The sequence below is a fragment of the Synchiropus splendidus genome, chromosome 7, assembly GCF_027744825.2.
Source record: "Synchiropus splendidus isolate RoL2022-P1 chromosome 7, RoL_Sspl_1.0, whole genome shotgun sequence".
In the NCBI taxonomy this organism is placed as follows: domain Eukaryota; kingdom Metazoa; phylum Chordata; class Actinopteri; order Syngnathiformes; family Callionymidae; genus Synchiropus; species Synchiropus splendidus.
Window position 1 is genome coordinate 9,820,573 of NC_071340.1, and position 20,359 is coordinate 9,840,931.

Consider the following 20,359-nt stretch of genomic DNA (forward strand, 5'->3'; position numbering starts at 1 on the left):
TTGGTCATGAACATACATTTCTCGACTGGACTGTGCTGGGGGTGAACACACCGCCGACAGCCTATGAACCAGTTGTTGCTTCACGTGCGTCTTAAAAAATGGGATATAGAGTTTTGTTGTTTAAATGGTGCTCAGAAAGTTGAGTCAAGACGATGTCATTGAACACAGTTTTTCAGTAATTAAAAAAGGCTATGAAATGCTGTTCAGTGATGTCAATGCTCATAATCCCGAATTGAATGTCCAGTAAATATGTTCACATCACAGAGACTTTCAAGTGACTAAGATCAACGTCCTAAATAGAGGTCGTATGTCCAGAGTCATGATGATCAACAAGGTGAAACGGAGAGAGAAGGCAGGGTGGAGGTGCAGTGTCATAATCTCCACAGTAAGACGATGGATGTTGACATATTTTTGTTTGTATTGATATTTTTATTAATGACATGTAATGACTGTGCTGCATTTCCATTTCTATCAAGAAATGTTGAGAGTTGCGTGTTTATTATGTTGGAATCAGCCAAGGCTGTCGTTCAATCTCAGAATCAAGACTTCAGTTCTGCACGTTTGTCATTTTGGATTCAACTCAGGAGACTTGAATGACGGATTTCTGCTTCGGTGACAACCTATATTTGTAGAGCCAGGAGAGACGAGTCCCGAGAGCCTCCTGAGATTTGGTGAGAGTGTCCTTGAGGAACACACTGAACCCCTAATTGTCTCTGATGAGCACTGTGACAGCTCGCTTGACTGCCTCGGCTGCGGGAGCCTGAGCGAAAAATGTTGAAGCCCTGAGAGCCGCTGAACTAGTCTGTATCTGTCTGCATTTTAGCACTTAAGGCTGAGAGAGTAAAAGAGATTCTTTATTGTCTTGTGGTTAGGTAATATCTGGGTACATAGCTATGAGGATTATAACCTGACTAAGATTTGTATTACTGTAAGATGCGTGATTCACTCTGACGTCATAAACTCATTCCATTTTGGAAGAGAATTTTGGCCTTGCTCTGTTAGCGAGAGGGCTTCCGGTGCTGACTGACCATTATTCCATAGTTTTCTGATGAGCACAAACCTGGATTTTAAGAAGGGAAAGACCTCTTTACTGGCTTTGCACCCTGGAAAACCATGCGTCAGTCACCCATAGTAACATGGATCCCACCTGACTCGGAGCTTTGACCTCACAAGTACTTAGCTTTCACCAACGGGTTCCATGTTTGCTGCAGTTGTTTTTATCAAGGTTTTGCTTATATAGGGTTATAGAGCCTTAAATTTGGAACCTTATATTCTGAAAAAAAAAAAGCTATATCATGTGTAAGACAGTGATTCTGCCCTTCACCATTTAGTACAGCTCCAACTGAAATAGATTAAGTTACCTGAGGCTTTGTCATGTAGTAGGCCCCATCTCGATATTATTTCCGAACTATAAGCCGCTACTTTTTATATGTGGTAAACCCTGCACCTTAAACAACGATGCGGTTAATATACGAGCCAAGATATTAAGCCTCTTCGCATAAGACTATGAAATCACAGGCTTTTTCTTCACAGCAAAGTGCTCAATACGCAGCTTTCGCCCGCGTGTATCCGCAGCTCTTTCCACCACTGCTGCGTTGTTTGAATCAGCAGCGCAGAGCTCTCAGAACATCTATCGCATTCAGAACATCAATGGGTTTGTTTTCATCACCGCTCTCAATGCTGGACCCTACTTTGACAACTTGTTCAGAAGTGATGCTACGTATCCTTGTGCATTTTTTAAGCCAGTACACAAAGATCGCTGACCTTTCTATGGTGCCCGCTGCACCTGCGGCTTATAGACCCAGTCTGGACATTACAGTAAATACTGTCTCAAAATTGTGTCTAATTTTTTTTTCTTTTGAACCGGGGCTCACTAATGCACCAACGTTCAAATGGGTTGACTATTTCACTTAATGGTGGTCGGTCTTGAACACTGAGTGCGTTCGTAGCCATCAAAGCCATTTGTTAGAATTCTGTTAAAACAATAATGAGTCTCTGCGTTAGCTCCACTGATCCTCATACGTGTTTTGATTGAGTGGAGACATGTAGCACAAATCAGGGGAGAGAGGGGGGGAACCAGCAGAGGGTCTGAGGAAGACAAAAGCTTCAGCTATTCAGGGAATGGTAGAGGCATCTGAGCAGCAAAAGAGCTGTGAGGTATCCAGTTACACAATGCCAATTTACTGCTTCAACACTCAGTGCGATCTATACGGCCCACTCTAACTACCCCCTCTCTTTATATCACTACACACACTCCTGCTGGAGAACCTTTGTATGATACATAGAGAAGTGCTCAGGCGTGCCCCAATACTATTGAACCGGTGTCGTCGTGCCGCTGGCAGATCCCTAATACCTGCATCTTGCTGGTTTGAGAAATGCTTCAAAGCGTTGTGGTTGATACAGTATAGCTTGATAATGTCTTGTAGCAATGTAATACATATGTCCAACCTCTAACCACCTCATCAATACCATGTTTCTGCCAATTCAATGCCTATTCCCGAGTCCGGTTCTCTGAAGGTTTCTGCCTCATATTGCTGGAAGACGATTATGGAGATGCAACCAGGGAATGTTTGAGTTGAGAAGTGATACTTGTGTGCAGTGTGTATAGGGATTCCATTTCCAAGCTTATATGTGGCCCTTGTTTTTTATTTATTTTATACTACAACAACGCCTTGCCAGTTCTGATATTAAACCATTAAACCATCATCGCAACCATCTCCCTGCACTAGAAAATGATGAAAAACTTTTTGTCAAAATGTCATGTGTGTTCTTGAGTTTCCTTCTACTACCTGCTCGTGTCTCAAGAAATGTCAATGGGAATGTAGGTGCTAATATTTACACAGCTGATGTGAACATCCATCCTGTAATTTCTGCATGCAAGGTTGTACCGTTTTTCGTCCTCTCCCTTTTCTCCTCGCTCTCCTTCCTTTCCATCCTCTCGAGTCAAGTTGCCAGTTTCCGTCATAGGAACAAGTGATTGTGCTCCCACCTCCCTCTCCTCCCCTTTTCTCCTCTCTCCCTCCCCTTTCCAGCTCGCCTGCGCTCTCTCGCTGTGGAAGGATTTCACTCAGTGCTTTTCTCCTCTCCTCTGTTGCTCAGTGGCTGTACGAACGGAGCGCCGTGTGGTCACAGACGAGGCTGGTGGAAGAAGTCAAAGCCGAGGTAAGATCTCTCTCTCCTTGCCCGCGTCGCCCAACTTCAGGGCTAATTTAAGACCACGAACTTGATCACATTTGAGCCGTTGTTTGGTCATTTTCCTTTTCTTCTTCTGTACGCTCAGTGTGTGTCATCTCATCTCTTATCTCCTGCGCTCCATCTACAGCTTCGTGTTTCACTCTCATCTGTTGCATGACATTCCTTCCTTCAGATCAGGTTTCCCCAAAAGCTGACCTGCTCTCTTAAGAATCTAATTTGTCATAACTATTATTTCAACTGAAACTATGTAATGGGCTTTCAAAAGTTACCATGTTGTCGGTGGTGTTTGGTTGAATTGAATGCTGCTTTCTTAGACGGCGTGTTGGTGTCAGCCACCTTCCTCAGCTTGTCCCTTGTTGCATCTTCCTCCCTCACCCCTCCCCATCACTCGTACCTGCTACTTTGTTGTTTCCCCTCACTCTCTGGTGTTCCCGCCTTCATTGCTCTAACCCCCCCACTCCTCATTCTCCCTCCTGCAGGTTGTAAAATGGATTCTCCCCAGTCACAGGCATCAGGGGAAGGGCAGAAAGCGGAAGCAATCGGAGCCCAAGGTGAAACACAAAGAGGTAGGAAGCCATATCTCTCTTAACTTTATGTAGCCTGTCCCTTTAAGAGTCCTACATTCCTCCATCTCTGCTTTGCCATAAATACTGATTATTAAGTTTTTATTTGTCTGACAACACAATCAATCCGGGTGCTGTTTATGTGTTGTGTCTGCGAGCGTAGACTTCCCTCTCTTCACCTAAGTCTGTGTTTATATTGTGCCCTCCTCCCACATATTTAACCTTTTAAGAGCTTGTGTACATCACATCCCCTCCAGTCTGTTTGCGTGCGGCCATGGTCAATGTGTGTGTGTGTGTGTGTGTGTGCGCGCGCTCGTGTGTGTGGGAGTCTGCTTCCGGGGGAGTGAAGGCATAGGCAACATTTGGCCACGACACACCGGGTCGGAAAAGCTCTGAAATCTTCTTAAATTTGTATCTGCTGTGGGAGTCTGGGTGCACATTTGGACCCTTGTGAGGTCACTTTAATATTAAACTTGGTTTAGATAACACTGAAAACATTCACCACAATTTGAGCTCCTTTATTTTATTTAAAGCAATTCTATAACACTGTTTGCCTTATTTATTTTACTGTTTTCTTAAATAGTTTATCATGTTAAGTGTGAGTTACTGCTTTTTCATTTTTTTAATTTCTTTTTTTCATTCATTTTCTTATATTCTTATGTTTTTTTTAATACTGTCTAAATTGTGATTTATGTTTACCGTTTCCTCCATTTATGATCATGTCCCCCTTTTTAAAATGTCCAACTTCTTTTATTATTTTATATATAATCTCATAAAATGTCATCTACAGTAAAAAAAAGTGTGCTGTCTTCCCCATGATTTTGCACATTTTTGTTTTGATTTTGCACGTCCATCTTTAGCAACCCAGAATAACCACTGAAAAACTAGATGTGGGCACTGAGAGCCGAAAGTCAAATGAGTGGCCTGTTTTCCACGCAGGGCCAAGGGGAAACTAATTGCCCATCCCTGTTCCTGCCGTTTAACAGAGGCAGAAATACATAAAAAGCAGACATAGGTGTGTTGATGGTGTTAATGAGGGGTCTGTGGGGACAGCTAATCCCCTCCACTCCCTCACACAGCTGCATCATTGATGAACACATGCTGATCTATAGGACATGCTGGGCCACCACCACCGTCACTGGGAGAGGGTCCATCACCGTGGCCTGACCTACGGGACTTGCGTGAAAACTCTCTCAGTCTTTGGCTAGAAATTACAGGGAGTGAATCATTAAAGCCCTCGGGTTGTTAACAGTCGGATTGGAAGAGTCTGCGACTGCTTCATATTCCAACCTTCACAAAGAGGAAATGTGTCTTGAAATGAGTATATGCTCATTATATCAGAGCCATTTGTTGCTCTTGTGCCGGTTGTAATGAATTCACGAGTCAATTATTCATCAGATGTAATTGGCAAACTGCAGCACCAGTATTTGTGGTGCGTTCATGTGCTTCCAGTAACATGGCGTCACTTTGGCTTTGTGCTTTGACTGGATTTTATTTCACCATTTTATGTATGTTTCCTCCATTTTCATTCTGGAAATATGTATTACACTTTTCTCTCACTTTCCATTTTGTGTCTTTTCACTTTCAATTCAGGAAAACATCTTTTTTTTAATCTTTCCAAATATTAAGGAGTATTTTTAAATAAAAATTTAAATAATATGTCAATGGTAATTTTAAATCATGTCAGAAAAGGTCCAGCAATACCTTCATTTTGATTCCCAATACCAAGGTAATGGTTATCTTACAGTTGTGCTCTACAGGAAACTTTTTGTTCTCAGGCACGTTCCATCACATGTGAAACTTTGAATACTTTCTAACGCAATTCTGCTCTTAAATGTCATGCTTTGAAGCGGCTATCGCATATTTGATCAGGGTTTCTGGATTCTGTTAAAACGTTTTGGCACGTCTGCGAGCACCGTAAACGAAATACCTTCAGAGCCTGCAGCTCTCAATCACCTGATACCGCCGTCTGGCATATTTACAAGGCGACACAAGTACACTTAGTTCTGAGGGGCAGCGAAAGGGCCTCTTCCTGTGCTGGGGAGGGGGAGAGAAAGAATAGCCAATTACTGTCCACTTGGCCAATAGTGGTGACAATAGTGAAGGAGCAGAGGGAGGGGAGATGAGCGGACGGATGGAGAGAGGGAGCCGGGGGGAGGTCAGCGTTTGAAGTTACACCATAAAAGCCACGGTGAAAGGAAACATGAAGTGACCCCCTCCACCTCCGCACACACCCTCTCCTCCCTTTTCCATCTCCCTGGCGATTCTCTCCTCATCTACATGTCGCTGCCCTCCCTTTGTTTCACAGGGTTGCTGCGTGGATGGACCAGGTGTATTTTATAGCTCTCCTTTATGGACTTCAAACATCATAAGCAGCCCAATTTTTTCCCTCACCCCTCCTCTCTGCTCCCACCTTCCCTCCACTTCTCTGTCTCGAGTCCACCAGACTATAAATCACCAGTGGAGAGCAAAAATGGCAATTAAATCAAGAGCTTTGACAGGCTGGGACGGCAAATTATTATTTATTTAAAGCACCATTATATATTCATTCACATAAAAAAAAGAAAACAAGAAAAGAATTGTAAATCATACTACGTCTTTCTTTAATCTTGGCTTTATAGTCGTCTGCAACTCAGGGTGAAAATCAAAAAACGGCTGAAAAAACACCATAGTGCCGTCAATCACAGGACATAAAAGATAGTTACAAACAGAAACTAAAGCATCTGAGAATGAAAACGTCACATTAAATGAGAACGTGGAGAGGAAGGTGATGTTTAAACATTCATGTTTCTTTTCGACCACTAAGGCGATAGCAAGGGACTGGCGTTCCACCTCAGACCCCTAACAACTGTGGCGATATTTCAAAAGTACTGAGTTGATGGAAGCAAAAACTCATTTGGAGGTGTTGCATTTGCCCATTATATCACGAGGAAGAACTGCTGAGTTGCCAGATGTGGCTAATTGAGGAGCTGATCCAACTAACTACAAACATGCTGCATAAACACTGCAATTTACTCACTGTAGTGTAATGGCCAGCAAGCCTCGATGAAATGAAAAATGAAATTACACCTGCCAGTTAGCAATGGAGCCACCTACAACCCCCTGAAACTGTACATATTAAACCCTTTCCAAAGTGTGTACTTATTAAACTTGTCAGTCACATCAAACAAGAGTCGCACAACATTATTCTCTTGCTGCAAAATAGCTGGTCAAAGGGAAAAGCTTCAATATGTACTGTAGGTTACCTCGTTTTTGGCGCTCTTTCAATTAGAATTTAATTTCTAGTGTCCCGCAGGCCACGTAAAATGAGTGAAGTAAGAGGAATTTGCCGCTGGGCCTTGCGTTGGACACCTGCTGTAAACCATTAGATGGTGAAGCTCTGATAAGTCTCATGTCTTTGTGCTTGTTCATATACCTCTTATCCATAAATATTCCCAGGACTACTTAACCAGTTTTGTGTATGGTGGTCTTTGCCGTGTTGCGGTGAGAATAGCTTCATGAGAGCATTTCAAAGTTCCAAAAATATATAGTGTCCAGTACATCATGATGATCCATTTACAGTACACTGTAGCCATTAGCGCTGTAGATAGACAGACATCCCTGGGTTCTCTTTGCTGTCTCTGGTGTGTTATGTGACAGTGTATTGAGGTCCTTGACTCTGTGTTTGTAGTGTAGATAGAGCTGGAGATACTCTGAGGTCAACCATGAATGTGATAAGGAGATGTGTGACTAGCAAGGAAGGTTAGATGGAGCAGGCTTAGTGCTGCAACAAAACTTTGACATATCGGTCCAGGCAACACATAAATAGGAAGTATATGATGTAAGAGAAACTATAGTTTGTTCCCAACTCTCTTGTGATGTTTATCTGCCTTCAGAATGTGGGTTTAGACGTTTGACGTCAAAGTGGCTACAAATGTATCAGATTGTTTGAGTTGGGCGAGCTGTTGGTTTGTTGCAGAATGGTAAGCTATCTGTCCCATGACAACCGTGGGGAGATCATATTGGGAAATCGAACCCGAGTCATTTTAATAGCGAGAAAGTATTTGTGGTTTGTGACTTCCAGTAAAGTAGTGACTGCTGAGGGCTTCTGAGGAAATGAGGATCAGAGTGGATACTTGTCGGGATGAAATACCCCAGGACTGGCGCGGTGATGTAACGGCGGTTAGGTTGAGAGGAAAGAAATGGCAAAGTAGAAGAAAGAACTTTTTGTGGGCAGTGTTTAGCGCTAATGACATGATGGATGTTTGCGGAGTAAACGGACTAAGCCGAGTCGTGGATGTGGAGGGTGGAAATGGCCAGACACCCCCCGCTGAGTCGCCCGAGTTCTGGTCAATCTAATAAAGTTTATTGCCTGCCTTCACCTAATTTCTGTACAACTGCAGTAATTGTGCCGGTCGGACGACACAAAACAGCGCTCGGATGTGGGAGTCTGCATGGGATATTAGTCACGCCTGTGTTGTAATGGGCCTCATTTTGCTCTTGTTTTCATCTGCAGTGGACTTAATGAGAGGGTCCGTCTGCCCCCGTCGATCAGGACATGAAACCCTGGAAGCAAATACCTTCGCCATAATCGCCGTCAGGATGGCGTTTTCTGGATGTAAAATTGATCTCTTAACTGCTCCGCGGAATGCGCCTGGGGTGATGTGCTGATTTTTGATGAAAGATAATGCCTGATTGATTTTGGAAACATCATAGTCGCATGATACTTGAGCTTTCACGACCACGCTAATGGCTCGGAGCCCAAATGAGTCTTATCCTTTGGGAGTTTGACAGGTTCATGTGCTTTGCTCAGTTATATTTGTTGGAAAGTCATGAGAACGGTCCTAGTGGGTACAGTGACTTTAGATCAAGTAAAGATAGAGAGGAAAGAAAATAACAATTCAATGAACATTTTTTATAAGAGGACATGAAGATATGGCATCAAACCCTGACAAGTACATACATGAAGATATGTCTTTATGGTCTGAAATATTCATAAACTCCGGATTTTTCTATAGTCGATGAACACACAAAATACTAGAAGAATAAGTGGCAGTGCTTAGTTTTCCTCTTTCGCTTCTTTATTCTGCATACATTGACTAATGTTTGCTGATTTTAATCATTTTATCTCCATTATTTTTGTAACATGTTGCTGCTAAAGATTGAAGCCATAAGCAGCACAAATTAAATCCAGTCATTTTCGTAAATCTTTCTGCTCAGTTGCTGCACAACAGGTGGACGATGAGTCAGCGCTGATCTCAGATACACACCGTCAACTTGCTTGCACCTACATGGCGGCTGCGTCCTTCTGTGCCGGTGGCAGCATCCGACATGTTTGGGTTTCAGCCGGAGAAAATGTCAGCGACAACAAGAACTGCCTGCAGATGATGTATTCGGTGGCGTCTGTTAACATGAGTACGATTATAGATTCGACTTATACTAGATGAAAAGTGTAAGCGTGATAGAGGGGACCGTCGATGCTCCTTAGTGGAATAATTTGATATTGTTCCCAGCAACTTGCAGTAGATTTAGAGGTCTGCCTAACAGAGCTCTTGTTACTTTAATGGTCTGAAACCTGATATGTAGCTCTGTACTGACCACAGGGCCTCGACTTCAACTTGACTGTTTTGGTATTGCCACTGCTTAGAATCATGTGCCGCCATAGTTTGAGGGTTTTTGACTGGTGTGAGCATTGAAGTCTCCTCTCACTACGGTTGATGGAAACTGTAGTTGCCCTTCTATTCTTTAATTTACTTCTACAAAAAACATGCTGCTGTAATGCATGACTTTGGACAGTGGGCAAGATGGAGCAAGGTTGCCTGTCTCTGTGGGACCTTTGATGGACTCTTCAGAGAAGTTGTTGGCAGCATTTTGCCTTTATCAAACTCATCATAATTTCAGAGTTTGTTTTGGAGCGAGGGATTGTCTTTAAACTCACTGTGCAGCCATGATTTCAGTGTCTAACATCCCGTGTCGTGAGGTGGCACGGTTGAAGCAGCTCAGTAATCACAGCCCGATGTAAGGAGATAAAGAGCGAAGGGAACATGATGAGAAGTCTGTGGTTGGGCGAGGTTGGCAGGTGGCAGACATGACTCTGCCATGGAAGCTTCTGTAAGTAGACGATGAAGGAAGAGGCAGGAGCGAAATTGCTTCCGTCTGTGCTTCTTGGCACTTTGTCGTGGCTCTGATTGCTTCACTGAGGAGTGGAAGACGGATTTCTGAGATGGAAATAAATGAATCGGATCACCGTCTTGTTTTGCCAATACGCGTCGGTGACGCGTTATAAGCTGCTGGTCCGCTCTCAACTGAGTTGCTCCATCAAGGGAAGCCATCACTTGCAGCCTTGCGTTCTTCAGGTCTATATTCAGGACACACATCTGGCTTCCCAAGCTTTTTTTCAGCCTCGGCTGTTTATATAGATATATTTAAACTTCTTCCCTCCTCTGCTTGTCTTATATCAGCCCTTCTCTGTGCGCGTCTCCGTCTCTGTGATTTATTGGCAATGAATCAGGGATGAGGGAGGATGCCGGGGCAGAACATTCAGGGAAATGGCTGTTTCCGGCAAGACTTCATCTCATCAGGATAGGAAATTGTCAGGAGATGAATGTGTGTGTGTGTGTGTGTGTGTGTGTGTGTGTGTGTGTGTGTGTGTGTGTGTGTGTGTGTGTGTGTGTGTGTGTGTGTGTGTGTGTGTGTGTGTGTGTGTGTGTGTGTGTGTGTGTGTGTGTGTGTGTGTGTGTGTGTGTGTGTGTGTGTGTGTTGGAGCTGCTTTGTCTAAGAATAAGTAAATCAGTCCACTAGAGTTGTGGCTCTTCTCTGTAATATTGACCAGTCATATGTGAGCAACCAAAGGAGAGGTCAGTCTAGGTGAATGAGGAGGAAGGCGAATGAGGCCGCTGTGACAAAATGACACACACCTCACAGACTTGGATTCAATTAAAGCCAAGATATTGTGAGATGATAATTTGAGGTTTTCGTGTTGTGTTGCCCACTGGGCATGTTCTGCAGGAGTTGTTACAATTGGGACTCGATTAAAAAATAATATTATTACAGGTCTTATGAGGAATGAATCGCCTTTAACATTTGACAACAGAATGATCAAATGTATGTTGAGAACATACACATAGGCTTTCACCTCAGGGTGACGCGGTCCAGTGACAAGCGAACACTTAACGAACACTTATTTTTTTACATTTTTGTTTGCATTTAATGCCCATCAGCGCAATCTCATTTACTCTCTTTCATCGTCGATGTTTTGGTTATGACATCGCATTTTATAATGCGTTGCATTGGTGACTGAAAAAAATCAATAAATAAAGTGACACGCAATTGACACGTGCTGTTTACGTTGACTAATTCTTATTGCCTGTAAATAATGAATCAAATGAATGTCACGCCCTAGTTTCAGCCTGACATTCTCTCTGCACATACATAAGTGGAACTGACATCATATTATGGCCTACAAAAATTCTGTACATTTTTATTGTGATTCCTTACTGCATACTGTACATTTTACCTACGTGTTTTAGTAATGAAATATTCCAGAATGCATGAGGGCCGAGGTAAGGGAAGAGGGGCCACGCCCACTATGCTCATAGCCAGACCCAGAAAACATCAGCAGGGTTTTGAAAAATGAGGCAGATCCTGTCAGTAACATGTTTATTTCAAAGATGAAGCCAAGAAAGTCTAGTGCAGTGAGTAAGTGGAAGCATCTGCTTCATCTACATATTCTATTTTTACAATGCTAACTTGAAGGCCAAACGTAATAAAGGATTTTGATAATGAAGTGATGCTATTTCATAAAATATTTTGGATTATTATCCCAAAATGAAATCGGACGACGGAAATTCTATCCCCTTTAGGTCCCAATTAAGCTTTAACTTTCATAACTTTCTATATAACTACAGAACAGGTGATTCAATGTTGTTTCTTTAGGGGGTCAGAGAATGCGATAAATACGACTGAGGGGCCCCTGATGGTTCATGAAGGCAAACTTCCTCTGGCTAGCCACAGCAGGCGGGGGTCTTCCTTTTTGGCACACTGAGACATAATGAAGCTCGAGCAGCAGATTACGAGAGAAAACAAGCGAGATCTTGCGCTCACAATTTACTTCCTACGGCCATGTGATTTCAGAGAAGATACCACTGTGTTACCAGATGTCTAAACATCAATGAGAGAATAGACAAATGGATTGCTGCTTCTTCACGCTCCCCAGTGTGAACAAATCCATTCCAGCCGGAGAAACGGCTTTGAAGCCAAGGAAAAGGTGAAGCAGCCGAGTGACTAATAGACACGTCGTCCCTGTTATGGACAGGAGAGCTCACACCTCGAGAGACTACAGGAGATTGGAGTTATACATTCGCAAGAGGTGTTAAAGAAAGATACCTCGAGTTAGCAGAAGGTGGGAAAGTAAGAAAGAAAGAGACGGAGAGGTGAGAGCCGCAGAATTAAAAACAACAAATCAATAAACGTATCTCCACTGCTTTGTCATTTTTCCGCGGGAGCTATTGTTAAAAGTGCTGAGCGTCGGAACTGATTGTGTGGGAATCTCGATTCACTCATCTCTCACTCTGACTTTTTATCAATAAGTTGCTGAATCAGAGCTGCTGCCCCATATAATCCTTTACCTTATTTCCAAACGTCTCCAGAAGCTTATTTTTCCATTCCATTGACCTTTCAACAGCGCACAACACATGGTGAGGCGATAAAAGCTTCTTCCTAGAAGTGTTATTAACCTGACACATTGTGCAAAGATTGCCTTACCGGGGCTTAATGATGCTGTGATGTTTTTATCCCTGCCATAAAACGTCAGGGAATATGACACTTTAATGTACTCTCTCATTATTGTGCTGTATTGATGGAGGTGGAATTTCACCCATTAAAATCCGTTTCCCTGTTTCAAACCCCAAAATACGGTTGCTATCGCGAAAGAACGCTCCGTTCTAGCATTAGTGTCACTTCAGTCCGTGTTTCTGATGAGTTTAAGTAAAGGCTTGTTCACTCACCTGATGTGGCAAAAACTGACCTCTGATGGAAAGATTCTGACATGGGAAAGATACGTATTTTATAGCAGTGGCACTCGATTAAAAAAATTATCTAGTTCATTTGAGAATTTGTGATTAATTGATCTCAATTAATCACAGTTTTATCGTATAATAATATTTGCCACAAGGAGCCACATTTTTCAATTTGGTATATTACTGAATCAAATGATGGAGCCATACATACATTTAAACAACAAAATATTGTTTATTTTGCATCAGTTTGACAATAGCACAATAAATCAGGATGGTGGCTATATTCAAGTTTTTATTTCACCTTATTTAAACTAAAGCTCTTTTAATGTCTTGAAAATATCTGTATAAGAATTTCAAGTCCATTCAGAGTAGTGGAAACCCTGACCATTGTGTAGTGAAAAACATCCCTGAACAAAAGCAAACAGATGCTTTTGTTTGCTTTTGTTCAGAGATTCCTCCATGTTTGTTGTTGTTGTTATCATCCTAGCTGCCACGTGTCTTGTGCATCAGTGTGATCAGTGGACCAGGAACACTTACAAAGGTTCCCTGTTGTCTGGAGAGCAAACTGTTCAATAAAAAAAAATTAAATTAAAATGATTAGTGGTAAAGTGACGATGAGTCTGGGGATCTTAGGAGAATCAGCCTGAAGTCCAATGTTCGAACCTCTGGTCAAGGTGACGGTTCACTTCAATGGTGGAACAGAAACGTCTGCCCCACCTGCCACTACTCCACTGTCAGCCTCCTTAAACTCCTTTTCAGGCAGTGATAAGACCTTCCTCTGAGGTCTGACCTCCATACTTCCCTCTCAACACCAAGCCCAGGCTGTCTACTGGCGGTCAAGTGGGTTCCAGGAAGATGCTCTTCCATCGCAGGAGATGATGCCTGGAATGAGAACCGTGCTCACATCAGAATGGTGGCGCATCACCCATACTGATGATGATGATGATGATAAAGTGATGAAGCATTCCGCTGCATCCTGCAGTGTCCAGGGGAGGGTTTTTGGCACAGTGGGAGGTTTTATTTTCTGAGGTCTCAAAGCAGTATCTCCATTTGAGTTTTAGATATGTTCCCAACCTCCCTTTTGATCGACCCATGAAAGAACCAAACGATGGACAGTAGAAGCGCAGTCATCGGTCAGGTACAGAAATGAGATAAAGAAGCTGGAAAGGCTCGGTTCAGGTTGTTTTGTCTTCAGTTGGAGTATAAGAAAATCACCATAATATCCCTCTGAATGAACTGAGCAATACAAGCCTGCCACCTGGTCTCGATGGGCGACGGTGAACCTATTTTCATCTCAGTGACTCATTTGAGAGTCGAAATCGTGATGGCACCATCAGAGAAGTGTTGGGATTTATGTGGCAAGATGGAAGCAGAGAAGATGGAGAGGTGGTTACGTTAATGAGGGAGAGCCAAACAGAAAAAGTGAGCCCCAGCGTGTATTGGTCTCATTTATCACTCAGCGGCTGCTGTGCTTTCGGGGTCATTTGAAGCTCACAGGCTTGTCTTGTCTGGCCCAGGGACTCCCTGCTGCCTGTGTGCTATGTGTAAGGGTGTTTGTGAATGAGAGGCTTAGGGTAGAAGTGACCCGGTATCGCAGAGGAGGCGAGGATCACAATGGGAGAAGATGCCACGAAAACACACACGAATGCTCTTCATCTACACTCGCACTCACTCACATCCCAGAAGCATTGGTGTCATTAAAGTGCAGCTGTGTTTGTCTTTCCAAAACACATGGAAAACACATCATCGCTACGGAAAGAAAGAAAATGAGCCCCGGAATACAACCGCCACAAAGCGCACAAAAACAAGCACTGTGTCACACATGCAAGTACGCAAGTCACGAGACAGTGCAAACACGAGCGTCGATGCTCAATGGAACACACTTGAATGCGGCGGAGGAGTCCTGTTCGGCACAGAGTTTTCACAGTGCATCAGTGATCCGCTCACATATGCTCATCACCTCATAACTCATCATCGCAGCTCTGTGTGTTTGTGCCAGAGTAGCACTGCTGAGTGCGAAAACATCTGCTGTTCTGTTTTGACTGGGGAGCCAACAGGACACCGACACCAACACACTCTTAACCTTTGCACCTGGACTGAATCATCACATTGTCACTTACAACACTTGAAGTCAGGACTTTTTTTTTTTTTTTCCGTAGTTCTTACATGCTGAAGAGTTGGGAGTGTTTTAATGTACAAACCTAAAGGGTGGTCATCATCGTGCACCCCACCCTTTCCTCTGTGCTCTCAGGCCAACCAGACATTTGTGAGCCCTCTCTGTGAAAGGCGCTGTACAAATGAAGTTTACTTATTACTTACTTTACATAATCTCACAAGTGGGCTCTGCATGTTCGACAACTACTCTCACTCTCGGTGCACCACAGTGTCCTGTCAAATTTACGATTTTTTTTTTTATGATCTTTTTTTTTAGACAAAATACCCCTTCAATATTTGTACATTTTTGTGAAAAACTATCTGTGAATAGAGAAGTATTTTGTTTTGAAAAATAAAGCAAGTGAGGCAGTAAATGAAATAACAATTTGTAGGACAAACTAACAAAACAACACAACTCAAAGTGTCCTGAGTTCTTATTGGGCTGGACATCTAATCCCTTCCTCATTGTTGCGTTGCTCTTCTTACTCTTCTCACTGCTTCAGCTTTAGCTTGACCAACTTTGAAGTGACAAATGAGATTTGTTGAGTTGAAGGATTTGACACTGATATATATTGCGATCTTCTGCAGCTGGGTTCTTATACCACCCTGTGTTTCATACGATCAACGATCACCAATCCTGCAAGTTATACCGATGGTTTCTGGTCACCAAGCGTCTGTTATGGTGGTATCTTTAATCACATTTGAACAAAGGCAACAGTTGTGAGTTTAACAAAATCTTGACGGCAACATTTTCTTATTGACTGCGATTGAACGTCCAAATATCGGGTACTGTCCTTTTTGACTACTAAAAATCATTGTCAGGCATATCTGACTTCACTCCATCTCTTTCACAGCCTAGAACACCTTAATCCCTGTTAGCTTGGATGTTGACGTGCATTGGAAAGCTTGAGTTTTTGAGCCAAATATAAATATTCAAAAGTCAGTTTTGGCGCCCCGTCTTCGAGTTTGAAACAGTGCCCTAAAAATGAACACAGAGACAGTCAATATGTGGATGATTTATTGAATGTGTGTGCTGTTCAGTTCAGCTCCGTCTTCCCTGGGAGCAGATGTCCAGACCATCACAGCAAAGAATCCCTCACGTAAGATGTTTTCCTTCCGCTAAAATCAGCACTAAGGCATTCTTGGCTCAGTCATGAAACCCTTGTAAGGATGAGCTTGTTGGTTTTTCAGTAATTGGCGGCGCTAGCGGATGATAACACTGTATTGTCTCACTCTTTCGGAAAGTGTGGTGTAATCCCGTATCAGGACATGACGTGCGTGCAGATTCATGTTCAGACCAAGTTGTTGCCAAAAGCCATTCGGCAGGCGGCAGTCTGGGATATCATGTGACGTGAAAGCTGGCTGTGGTCCTATCTCAGACTGAAGTCTTCCTGGTGTGAGGTCTCCCCCCCAACCCACCCCACCCCGTTGGATTTGCCAGTTTTTGCAGCCTGCTTCTTCTCTTCTTCTCTGATATCGGTGTTCTCTTCGAGCGCTTCGACGGCACAGCTGCGCGTGCATCTGTCTGGGCTGCAGATATCTGGAGTGAGTTTGTCCCGCATGCTTCTGTCGTCTCCACCGGCGTAACCCAGAAAATGTGGTGCTCACATGGGAAGCAGCACGCAGACAAACAAAGCCGTGTGTGTGTTGTGCTGCGTCTCCTGAAGCCATTAATATAACTCACACGCATGCGGAGGGACACACAGGAAGAAGCCTCCTCCTGAACATGACCTTTTCCGTTTGATGGCTCCAGCTACGTTTGTCTTCCCCTCATCCCTGGCTGCCATTTGTGTTTAACCGTCTCTTCCTAGTCTCCAACAGCAGATGCAATCACATCCAACTGCAGGTCGTCACTGGTGCATTTTATCTGCTGCACGTGTGACTGTGCTTGTCCTGCTGCACTGGATTCATCTGCTCTGGTGACCTTTCATGACAAAAATATCTATAATAGTTAACAGAAACAGTATAACCATGAAACATTTCATTTGAAGTCACACCCTCATATTCTTTTCAGTGGTATCTACAATGAAAAATATGATTACAATGGCTCCTAGTCTGGACCCAATTTGAACCATGTGACTCCAATTGAAGTGGAAACCTGAATCTGCTGCTTCATTTTTGGATACAAATGGATGGAAATGGTCAATGAGAGCCATTGGCTTCTGTGACAAAAGTTTTAACTTGTGTTGGGATGACAATGATCTGAACATAAAACATGAATATGGAGACACGAGTTACTTTATTGTTGTAAAATAACCTCACATAGAACTAACAATAAACTCGTATATTAACATATTTTTTAAATTTCCTATCAGCGGATGTGATGCCCATGTACTCCGTCGATAATACATGAAGGCAGCATAAATGAGGATTTTCTTTGTCGTCTTCATCTGTTCCACCCTGCCTTCACTCTTTTCTTCGCCGCCCTTCATCTCTGTCCAGTACCACCATCTGCTCTGCTTCCAATAAATTACAGCTGTAATCACAAATCTTTTTGTTCTGGTTAGAAGAAGGAAATCTGAATAGTTTAAATCGAGTGAGCTTTAGAATGGAAACTTTATATTTCCAGCAGTTCATGGTTTTGTTCCTTCACTTTACAGTGAGAAATAATGACGCAGTGTACATTTTGTGTTCCCCTGTCAACCTGCCGCGTTAATAATTTAGTTATGAATTTGCTGCCTGGCTGAGTGTTCACGGCTGCGCGAAGTAGAATTTGTGATCGACTGAGATTAAATGATAAATATTTCAGCCGGTGCAACAGCGTGACTCAATAATAATAACAAATTATGATGTTTCATTTACAGAGACATGAAAAACATGTCAGTTAGTGTTACTTGTAATTGCAAATTAAGCAAGGTCGCGGGTTCAATTCCAGTTGAGAATGCGGACATTCATGGAAAAGGCGTTACTCTCTACTCTCTTCTGCCGTGGACTGGTGACCTTTCTAGGGTGTCGCCTACCTCTCGCTCCAAGTAGCTGGGATAGAAGCCCACGACTCCTTAAGGGAATAAGCAGAAGATGATGGCTCTGCACCGGCCAGTGAGCCCACCAGACGAGAGTTAACTAAAACGCCGACCCTCTTTCTGTATGAGCCGAGTTTGCTTCAGTGCAGAACAAATGGCACTGGGACAGTCAACCTGAGCTATTTTAGACCCCCATCACATTTCAAACTGTACTTTAGGTGCTAAGTGTGTGGGCAGCTCCGCGTCAGTGCAGTGCCTTCGGCGTGTTGTTCATGTTGTTGAATTTCAGATTTCAGTTTCCCCATTTCCTGGTAACGACCGTCAATACGTGAGCAAATAATAGCCTTCGACTTCAGTTACCCGCGACACAGATCTCATCTGTGTGAGACTCATTTGAGGAATAGATCTGCTGCCCTGCCGAGTGTTTACAGCAGGCAAGTTGATGGAATAAATAATCAACATTTCAACCATGCCTCATAATGTGTGTAATAACTGGGACGGTTCGTACGAGTGTGTTTTGATGTACTGAGTGTCTTGTTGTTTTTTTCTCCCTTGGATTTGGATCGTCTTAATGGTATTTGAAAGCATCTCTTCGTAGCTGGGGATTGACTTCCCTCACTGTAAACAGGTGTTTCTTTTAACCATGTTTGGTCAGCTGCTGGTTCCCAGAATGACCAGTCCCAGTCGGGGTGGCCTCCTCCCCTCCCGGTAGCGCCGCTCTTCCTGCACGGCCGTCAAGTTCACAGGTTCTGGCCAAATGAGAAAGCAGCGTGAGGTCACAGCGGGGCTGCGTGCGCGCTGAGCCTTGACTGCTTACTCTGAGGGGAAATGCAGCCGACAAGCAAAACTCACCGCACGCCTTGTTGTGAACATGCACCCCGACTTTTAAAGCCACATGGCTTTGTCTCTGCTTAAATAGAGGGCAGTTAGCACATTGTCTTCCTACACACCTCAGATAGCAGCGCTTTGATTCAACTCTGGCGCCACGTCAAGAGTCAGATGTGATTTCAAGTCTCCACGTAGCCACACTGACCAAATATAGAAGGATCAGGGGCTGAACCTGGATCGCACCAGCGCCAGATGAAAGCAAGAGGCTTTTTCAAACAGAGTGGAAACAAAAGACTGTTGTGTTGCGTGTGAGACGGCTCAGCTGTACAACAGTGAAACATTCAAACAGCTGGACTGCAGTGCAGACAAACAGGGTGGCGGCGAGATAGAAGGAGCACAGCAAACAAAGCAGCCCATTGTGCAGCGTGGGTGAACAACATTGGTGACTTTTATTGTGGTTGTCACCCAACTTTGAATATTTAAATTCAGCTGATGACTCATGCGCTGTAATGTAAGGTTCAGAAGGTCAAGGCTACAGTTGGAGGAGTGGTGTTTGGGACGTCCAACTTCTGGTGAATACCGACTTATCGTGGTAGTGGCTACTCTGGAACATGTGACTCATCCATTATCGAGCATTGGCGCCTCTGTTTAGCTCGAATGGCATCACCTAATGCTACCTGGCACCACACCTTGTTGGTCTCAGTATTCTGTCAAATGGTGTCTTTCATGATCTGTTAAATCGGACGTCACTGGGTGGTGACTTTTGAAACACTGGACTAGAAATTACAGCAGTGTCCGCTACACGCCTCGCGGGACAGATTTATTGTCATTGAGAAGAGATGTTTATTTGTGTTGGTAGAGCAATACCTTTATTCAACAACAATATATGACATTAGCCTGGTTACCATTATCTTTCGACTGCTGGTGGATAGTTAGGACCGTGGCCCTTGATGAAACATTTTACTCCAAACTTCAATAGCTTTGGATGTTAGGGTTTGTTCTGTATCCAGCCATATTGCTACAGCTACTCATTTGTCAATGTAGTCTTTGTCTCTCGTCCAGCTAACATCTGACTGGACCAGGTGGAGTCGGATAAACCAATGACATGGTTTGAAACTGACATCATGGGAAAGACAATCATGGTATAAATCCTCCTGAAGAATATTCACCATTAAATACATCCACTTCATGCATTATTCATTCAAGTATTCATGTTATTCAAGTCGAGCTCTTTTCCTACCACAGCATTTTTATTCAGTACTTCAGATAGATGGCGCTCATCACGGTGAAGAACAGAACAACAAATCATCTTATTTGCTTGTTTTATTTGTTAATAACTCCATCTTTTCACGTGACAAGTGCGGCCCAGGGGCCACATGGGGCCGCAGACACTTCCTGTACGGCCCGCAGTGGCAAAAAAAAAAGAAGCCATACAAGCGTGTAACGTTTTAGCACTACTGTGTAGATCTATTAACTTGTCAGATTTGTTCCATTATCTCCTGCCTCATATGTACGTTGCAGTTTTGGCGAAATATTTTTTCTCAGTATGTGTTTATATAAAAATGTATAACAATTTTTTTATCATTCTTTAAAATAAAGCATAAATTGACAGTAAAATAATTTCAATCAGTTTTACTTCCCTTATTTTCTAATTACAGTC

The 20,359-nt window shown here is 43.2% G+C and overlaps 2 protein-coding genes across 8 annotated transcripts in view; one reads left to right on the forward strand and one right to left on the reverse strand.

Annotated features, from left to right (window-relative positions):
- aopep (aminopeptidase O (putative)) overlaps positions 1–20,359 on the forward strand; it is an 84,940-nt gene that overhangs the window by 45,962 nt on the left and 18,619 nt on the right. For 6 of the 7 annotated variants that reach the window (XM_053869561.1, XM_053869563.1, XM_053869565.1 and 3 more), the window contains 2 exons: positions 3,100–3,162; positions 3,675–3,761. In XM_053869561.1, coding sequence (XP_053725536.1) covers positions 3,100–3,162; positions 3,675–3,761 — 150 coding nt within the window. Of the gene's footprint in view, positions 1–3,099; positions 3,163–3,674; positions 3,762–20,359 lie in introns of those variants that run through there. The other variant, XR_008415506.1, reaches the window with a different exon arrangement.
- Positions 12,641–20,359, reverse strand: part of fancc (FA complementation group C) — a 52,911-nt gene continuing 45,192 nt past the window's right edge. The window contains exon 16 of the mRNA XM_053869570.1: positions 12,641–13,636. The gene's annotated coding sequence lies outside the window, so the exon portion shown is untranslated. The remainder of the gene's footprint in view (positions 13,637–20,359) is intronic.